At 30.5% G+C, this 9,501-nt stretch overlaps 1 protein-coding gene across 1 annotated transcript in view; it reads right to left on the bottom strand.

The window, feature by feature from the left end:
* Window positions 1-6,371: 6,371 nt before the first annotated feature.
* LOC107999815 (farnesol dehydrogenase-like) overlaps window positions 6,372-9,501 on the bottom strand; it is a 42,553-nt gene continuing 39,423 nt past the window's right edge. The window contains exon 6 of the mRNA XM_062073851.1: window positions 6,372-6,395. Coding sequence (XP_061929835.1) covers window positions 6,387-6,395 — 9 coding nt within the window. The 3' untranslated portion in view covers window positions 6,372-6,386. The remainder of the gene's footprint in view (window positions 6,396-9,501) is intronic.

The raw sequence follows: 9,501 nt of genomic DNA, 5'->3' as shown, positions 1-9,501 counted from the left end.
GAATAATCAGATAGTAAAATTTCGTTCATTTAAATAAAATTCATATAAACAGAATTCTACTAAAAATAAATTAATATTCGAAAAAATATCTTATTTCATAACATGAAATATATTGAAACTATAAAGATCTACCCATAAATCAATCGATCATATGCATTTGTTTACATTTATTGAACATTATTATTCAACTTGCTGGATCATTGCTCATCTTTGCGGAAAAACTTTGTGTAGCAAATATATGGACAAGAGACAAAAGAGCAACGAAGATGAAGAGAAAGATGGACAAGATGGTGGGAAGGGTGGAAATCTTGGGGAAGAAATCGAAATTGCAGGTTTTCGTCGAAATGCTGGACTGGTAGGACGTGACCGAATTGCCAGAATAAGGGATGGCGCGTGTTCCAGGGCCAAGATAAATAGGATATTCCAGATAAATGCTTACCTACGTGCTTTCAAATGATATCGAGTGTTCTCTACGAGAACCGGCCAGGTACCTTTCCTCGACGCTCCAGGAATTTCCCTACAAAGCCTTTCTAGGGTGACACACCTTCTGGCGTATCCCCCTTCTGGCTGTGGCCGTTGCACAAGACCCTGGCATTACTCAGCCGACATACCGCGGGCTAAATGAACCGAATAATTGCTGCTATCCCCGGGTAGGGTTCCGTCGTGCTCGTGAATCTCTTTTGCCTTTCGTCGTTCTCCTTTATACCCCTTTCGGGAGTGATTATACGCCTTGCTTCTGTGTTGAACACCTTGTGCGGATAGTGAAAATTTGGGATTCAAATTTTTATTTTTTAATTCGTTTGCATTATAATCTTTTCATCTTTTTTTTTTTTTGCTTTCGTCGTTCCCATTTCAAGAGTGATTGTACTTTCGGGTTGCAAGAAGATTAAGAATTTAAGATTCGAATTTTTTATTCTTTCAATTTTACAGAATAAAAAGTTTAAATCGAACGATCGATTAATATTTTTAAAAATTAAAAAGAAATAGATATAATTAAATTACTACTTGTTGAATGTATTTAAGAAAAGAACAACTCGTTTGAGAATAAATTCATTGGAATAATTCGATTTAATTATCATGATTTCTGTCAATTATTCGATAATCAATTATCAAAAATTAGAAAAAAAATTTTATTTTATATTTTGATTAATATTTCTTTCATTTTTTAATATCTTATATATTATCTTATATATTATCTTTTATATTATATATTATATTTTTATTATTATATAAAATATTTACTTAAGTAAATTTCCCATTTAATTTTAATAATAATTATTCTAAGACAGATTATATCTATTGCATATATTTTTCTTAGAATAAAAATTATAATAAAAAGATGTGTCATTATATTCATCAATTTAGAATTCTTTTAAAGAAAAATTTTTATTTTATTAATTTTATTCTATTAATAATTTTATTTTTATCAAAAAAGTTTATTTGCATATAATATCTTTTGATTATCAGAGAAATTATTGATAGACAAGTGCTCTACATTCATTTTAAGATTAATCCAAAATATTCATAAAAAAAATTTTTATTTATCAAAAAAATCTTCTAAAAAAAAAATCATTTATAAATTCTTTTTATCACCGGAAAAATTACTGGTATGTAAGTGTTTTATATTAATTCAGATATTAATCAAGCTGAGTTGTTTAGAAATTTCGTTTCGTCGTTTTCGCAACGTCTCGAAGGTTGGGCATTAATCAGAATCTGATTGCAACACGTCGAATCGTACGGTGGAAAAAGAAGGGTGGATGAAATTTTCTCGTTTATCATCCAACATAAAAGACGTAGGTCGAATCGAATTTTTCTCAAAAACCCTTTTGAGAGCAAACGGACTCTTGACCAGAATCGAGTGAACTTTCCTGTCATAATGCCAAAGTCACTAATGCTCTTGTGCAAAAAAACAAATGCGTCACGCCAATTCCCCGATCCCTCAATGACGTCCTTGTCAAACTGCTGTCAATTGCACGTTTGACGAAACAACAATTTTCGAATATGATTCGATTATCGTTTCCGTGATAAAATGCTGATAATGAAGAACTGTGGTTTGTAACTTTTGAAGAAATTTTATTTATGATAACTATAATTGATTATTTGTTATTAACTATACTGTCTATTAAATGAAAAATAAGGAGAAAAACGAAATTTCATTTTCATCATTTTATATTTATTAAAAGTTAAATTAATTATTATTTGAATGATCAATTTTTATGTCTAATTAAAATATATTTTATAAACAATGCATGATGTATCAAATATAAAATTTAAAAACAATTTTGCAAGCAAAAATTGTCCTAATGCTTAATATACTAATTTTTTGTTTATTTTGTTCCATAGATAAAATTTTTACTTATTATATTATAAAAATATTCATATAAATGATGTTTGTAATTCAAATAAAACTAGATAAAATCAGAATATTATGTAAAATTTCGTTTATATAAATGATGTTCAGAAATATAAAATTATTTTATAATAACTATATTTATAAAATTTTTATATAACATCTTAAATTAAAAAAACTTCAAAATTATTAACATTTTTTATTTATTTATTTTAAACTTAAATATTTCATACATTTAAAGTTTTGCTTTATTTCATTACAAAATATTTAAATTATTATAAATAAAAAAAATATTAAAGTTATAAGAATTGATTTCACTTCTTTGAAATAATACTTCATTAATAATGTATAATTATTTTCTATATATTCATGAAATTTCATATAAAATAATATTATTATTAGTTTTGATATAATAATTGGTTACTTGAACTCATTTAAAATATGTAGAAACTTTATAGATATAAATTAAGAACTTTATCTTCTTTCTCATTACGTGATCCTAATTAAAATAACAAATAACGCATTAATTAAAAATTTTATATATTTAAAAAAAATTCTAAAACATGTTTTCTGGAAATATTTAAAACACGATTATATTTAAAATCTTTACAGATTGTGCGATTTTTTTTCTACCAAAATTATTCGACGATTCTCATAGCGCGGAGCACGAATTTTATCAAGCGGCTGACGTAAATATCGATAAAAGTTCCATCGACCAGTAGAAAGACATTTTCTACTGGTACCGTAGTAAAAAGCTTCTGCCGTGAGATAAAGGAGGACAACGATAGCGAGGGGTCGAGACGGGAGGGGATTGTAAGCGGGGGAGAAGTCGCGGAACCTAATTGCTTGATCGACAGGAACGTCGTCCGGACCTGGACGGAGGAAAATTTCTCCTCGATCCTTCAATGTCGTCGTCAACGTCGCGTCAACAGCACTCCATTACGAGACCCGCGATGACGACAATGTTGGTGGTTCTCCTTCCCTCTCGATCGATCTCTCCGCTGTGCTGCGGTGCACTTTTAGTGTCTGCGTCTATCCGGTTGACGGGTAAATATGGGGTACAACTTAAATTCGGCGGGTTATCGACCATGCGACACGAGAATAAAATTCTTGCAACCAGCTTCGATTTTTTAACTTTTTGCGATTTTACTAGGATATTTCTATTACTAGAATATGTTCCACAATAACATTTTTGAATCTTTAAATATTCATTTTGTTTCTACTTTAATATGTTCAACATGTAAAATTTAAAATTTTTTTATTTAATTTCTTTATTATTATTCTTCTCTTGATTATTCTTATTTGTTTGATTCATAATTAGTTCATACGAGTTAATTTATACTAGAATCATCTTATAAATAATATAATATTTTTTTAATCGTTAAATCATTCCTCTTGTTTTGATTATTCTTACTCATTTGGTCCAGAATTAATCTATATTAATTAATACTAGAACTATAAATGTAATATCAAACTTTTTTATTTTAATATAACTATTGAAAAGATATACATATGTTAAATGTTCAATCTACGTTTACACTTCATCTTTTTGAAAATGAAATTTTAAACAAAATAAAAGATACTTTATTTTAACAAATATATAAAGAATTATACAATTCAGTTTCGAAAGAGAGATTGTTGTAGGATCATACATCGTAATCACAATCGGCAAACTTACAGATATTACAACGAAAACCATGAACAAAGTCAATGATTGGAGCACACTAGCCGCATCTCGGTCTAACTTTCCATTCGTCGGTAGAGCATAAAATGAGCCGCGAGAATTCCGCGGTAATGCTCGTGTAATCCGTTTCGATCGTCGCGCGCTCCTTTTAATGGGAAAACTTTTCCTCCCGCAACCCGCCGGGAGATAACGCGTTCATAATTGAAATCTCGTCCGTTCTCTGATCTCTACGTGGCGGAACACCGTGGAAGAAAAACCGGTCTCCTTTTAATTTTTTAACCGTTCATACCAGTTTTTACATCCTTTTAAGCATCGCGTCGCGCACCAATAGCCGCCCCTTTTTTGCTCGAAATTGCACGGCAACCAGATACGTACACTTGCTAAGTTGTTAAGCGAACTTTTTATATCTTCTTGCTTACTGTTTTTCATTGAAACAGTATAAAAGGAGGGGAGAGGAAGGGGGGGGAGGAAGAATAGAAATAAGAAAAATAAAGTATTTATATCGATTTTATTATATTACTTTCTTATAGTAAATTGTAAGTATATATTATATATATAGAAGATAATCAATTTTTAAAATAAATTAAATTGAATTCGTTATTATATTAAATTTGTGTTTTTATTATATTAAATTATCACTTCTACAAAAATTTGTCTAATCTGAATATTCTTGATTTAAATGAAAATGTATGTAGAGCACAAGAAGTTATATATCGAGTAATTCTTTCTATCGATAGGATTTTTTTTTTTTGAAAGAATGAAATTAGTATGTTTTTATATTTTTAATACAATTTTATTAAGAAAATTTTATAACAGATAATGGAGCATTAAATTCTAAATATTTTTTAATTTGAAATTTTGTTCTATCTCGTATCATTTCAAGATTACATTTTAAAAATGCATTGAAACTTTGATGATTAATCTCATCTAAAGAAATATTTTGGTTAAAAAAATTCCTTTATATAGATATAGATAATCCATTATGTTTTATGAAGTTTGTTATTCATAAAATTTCATTAAAAATAAAAAATTATTATTAATTTTTACGAAAAAAGAGTGTTCAATGTTTCATAACACATATGTCTTTTCTTTAATGATGATTTTGATCATAGTTATATATTTATATATAATATAATCACTCAATTAATTTATTTATTTGAATTAAAAATTTATTTAAAAAAAAGAAACATTTATTTTTTTTAATTATATATTCCGAATTGATTTATTAATAATTTATTAATAAACATATTGTACGTTGTACTAATATTTCATTGAAATTGTTTTTGTATTTACATCACATAGTTTTTCATTAAAAAATCATCTCTTTATTTTGTAGAAAAATCCATAGAATTTTTATGTATTACTATTTCTTTTTTAACTTCTTTCTTTTATACTATAATAGATATCTCTGATAAAATCTATTAGATCAAATACTTCAATGTAATCAACATAAATCGATTAATAATTCATCCAAGAGAAACGTTAACATTGCTCACTGTGACACAACGAATGTCTTTCTCCGATCGAAAAATATTTTCGAAATAAACTATCTCTTTATCCTCTGTAAAAATTTCCATCTTGCCATCAACTTCAAATTTAACATTTCACCGACCACGTTCCTCAAATACTTACCTACCCTTTAAATGCAATTTTACCCAATTCACTCGCCTCTATTAACACCCAGTATTCCACTCCCTCGCGCTTCTCGTCCCCCAATAAAAATAAACGTTTCCCACGAAAGACACACCGTAGCATACAGCTGCTCGCCCTGTAGCTCGAGCGGCCAGGATCTCGTGGCCGGAATATTTGCAATTTAGATACGGCTACGTACAGTGCAAGCGACACGACGGATTCGTCGCATCCGGGGACTACAGAGTGCGAGGGGGCCAGGAGGACGGAAAGAGGGCGAGAGACAAATGTTTCGGGAGGGAGGGGAGTTGGTTGCTTGCTTGCTCGCAGGCGTCGCGATGTTAAATAATCGCGTCGCCGGCACGTTTTCGCGTAACGAGGACGTTTATCAGGATCCAGCAACCGGGAACTGATTTACAAATAGGCCCCGAGAGGCGGCACCCCTGTACCCCCGAGCAGCCGAGGCTCGATCCTTCGTTCACCCTCTTGCTCCTTTCGCCCTGGCAGAGACGAATCAGCCTGAATTTTCGCGCTGCTGCCTCGATGGAGGACGCTCTCAAGTGTCGTTGCGAGACGACGAACCGACCGACCCCTCTTCCTCCCCCTCCTTCTATGATGAAACTTTCGTCCCTTGGATTTGTAAACGCCTCCGTAATACGTATTCTGATGCCGCCGATGGAGGAGTGGCAAGAATGGTCTACGTGTAAACAGTCTTGGGTCTTGTTAGACGATCTAAATTGAAATTAAAATTGTAGAAGCTTTTTTGCACAGGTGATTAGAGAAGATGTTATATTTGGAATAAGGGGTGAGAGTTGTTGGGAATGAAGGAGAAAAATAATAAGAAAATAATGGATTGTTATGAAATGGATTTGCATGAAATATTTAACGATTATAATATAGAGTGGTGATTTCTTTAGAATATATTACTATGTTACATTAAAATTCCAAGATAATTAATCATGAATGTAATATGAATAAATCATGTTGAAAATTTTTCATTGGAAACAAAATTGTAATATATTATAGAATATAGGCTTAGTTAATAAATTTGTCGACAGTTTGACAATTTGTCTACGTTAAATGAAAAATTAAATTGCTTCTGACAATAATAAATTGTTAACTTATAAAATAATCATCTCATGCTTTTAATTGTACAGTATTTATTATAATATTTCAATATTAATTAATTAGGTACATATATATTATATATCATTTAATATTATTTTCTACAATTATAAAAATTTTATGATATAATAAATAAAATATCAAACATGATAAAAAGAACGTTTTATTTGAAATCAAGTGTACATATAAATACTTTTTGTAGTCACATGTGTGTATAATATAATGAACTGTTGTAACTGTTTCAATGTCTCAATCAATTTCCCAAGTATTTCTTATATTTTTATAAATATCCTATATTTGTAATGAAGTATTATTGTTGCTAAAAATATCACAAGATAAGACATTAAAATTTTAATTACTGCTTATTTAACTTTACTTTTCTTTCATTACTATCCATATATATAATTCCAAATATAAAATAGAAAATGCAATGACTACTAAAATTTTAAATAGATTAAATTATTGTTACAAACTTAAACATTTTACTCTTTTTACACGTGCAAAATATCGATTTAAACTAACGTTCAATTGAAAAATAGAACATCTAGTCATTAAGAAAGACAAATAGCATCCGTTCAATCTCTCTCTTTATTTACATTTGAAACACTATCCTAAGATTCACAACATTTAAATATCCTCACTCCTTTCCGAGTTTTTCTCTCCAATTCAATGTTTCGAATCGTCCACGAATCTTGTTAAGCGGTTCTCACGAATAAAATGTATGCGCAGACGTAAATTCGATCGGAGGAATTTGAAAACAATCTTCGAAGCGTGGTAATCTTTGTTTCAATCTGAAAAACCGCAACCAAATAAAAAAGAAAAAAATAATATTAATTCCGTTTGTTTTGAAGACGAACGAGAGTCTTTTCTTTGCTAAAGGAGGTAAGAGTTAGCCTTAGAAAGGACCCTTCGTTTCGTTTTCCTGATGGTCGTTACACAGCCCTTCCTCAGTTTTTCTCTCCCCTGGGAAATCATTTTCATTTAAGATCAGCTATGACAACGCCTCGCGACCGAGTCGAACGTGAACTTTCGAATAAATTATTTTCCCCTATCTTCCCCTCTACCTCGTGTCGCCCATCTGTTCCTGCTGGTCTATCATCCATTTGAATAGTACCTTCTCTTAGCGAAACATGTTTTGCAAACAGCTTTAGCGTCGAAAAAAAATGCCCAGAGGAATGGCATCCCGGATGGCTGCTCGCTTTTCCAGACATCAGACATCGTTGTCAAAGAAACAAATTTTCCTTAGAAGTAAGCTTCGTAATGTCTCTATGAATGCTATTCTGCAGTAATTAGTGTGGAAAATTATTCTTTCCATTTTATTATGATGCGAAATGATCTTTTGTTTTCATTACTTTATTATAAAAGATGTCGAAGGAATTGATTTTGATAAAAGAAATGATAAATAGTTTGAAAATGATTATTTAATATTTTTACGTAATAATTTTCTAAACTTTGTAACTCGATTGAACTTTGTTTTGTATTATATTGTAATCTGTAATAATATTGCAATTATATTATATGTCTTTAAAATATTCAACTCGATTAATTGTTAACAATAACAATTGATTTGCCACATGCAACGAAAGATTATACAAAAGAATATTCTTCCAACAAAAGGAAAATTTTAGCATTCAAAAATCTATCGATCGATTTTTATCTATCGATAAAAAATTGATCTTATAAAACACAGAAAATCTTCGAAACGCAAACATCGCAGTGATCGAGCGGAGCGATCATCGTTCACAGGCGAGGGTCTCAGTGAAAAAGGTCCAACAATATGCCGACGTTATTTTCGCTCTCGATCGGTCGATTTCGAAAGTCGTTTCGCTTTAACGGTAGAGTACAAAACTCGTCGCGTGCCACGGGCCGCGAAATATCGAAAAATACATTCGTTCTCGCGTGAAAATGGACAAAAAACACGGGGTGACACGGAAGAGACGAGAGAGTAACGCGGGGTCGGACTACGGATCGTAGGATTTACGAAACGAGAGTATCGCGAGACCATGACATGGCGAGCCTTTGCAGAATGGCCAACCGGCGTGAAAAACTCAACCTCGTCGTATTAGCAGCTCGATGCACGCTGTTCCAGCTACAATGAAACCAGCATTTGCGACAAATTCGAATTCCAAACATTCTCGCTATTGTCTGATGGAATAGAGGCGACCGGTTAAAGTCACTCGTTTTGAGAGCATCCACTTTTGAACTTGCCACGATCATTGTTACCTCTTCTTTTCAAAATGAACGTTGCTTTGTGCCTTATTTTTCTTGTTTTGTAGTAGGGAGATGTAATACGGTCGAAGATTAGAGCAACTTGCACTCAAGTGTTTGATTGAAAGATTTTTGATGAAACAATAACGAATAATAATAATATTATATGTATTTAGATGAGTTTAAGTTAATTAAAAGATTATAAAAATATATTGATTACAATGATAAAATATGTATGAGAAAATCGATTGTAGAAAAAAGAGAAAAAATGTAAAAGTTTATGTAAAAGTATATGAAAAAAATGAATGTTATTTTTCAAGATATAAAGAATTTAATTGTGCATTGAAATGCTTGTAAATAGATAACAACTCTAAATAAATAATAACTCTAATATTAATAATTTGTATATTTATGTAATTTCATACTATATGATATGTTTATTACAAGATTTATAAATGTAAATTTTGATGAATTTTATTTTTAAAATGAACTAAAGAATTAAATT

The sequence above is a fragment of the Apis cerana genome, linkage group LG1 (genome assembly GCF_029169275.1).
Source record: "Apis cerana isolate GH-2021 linkage group LG1, AcerK_1.0, whole genome shotgun sequence".
Lineage (NCBI taxonomy): Eukaryota > Metazoa > Arthropoda > Insecta > Hymenoptera > Apidae > Apis > Apis cerana.
Note: the sequence above shows the minus strand (reverse complement) of the source record. Positions and strands in the feature narration are given on the sequence as shown.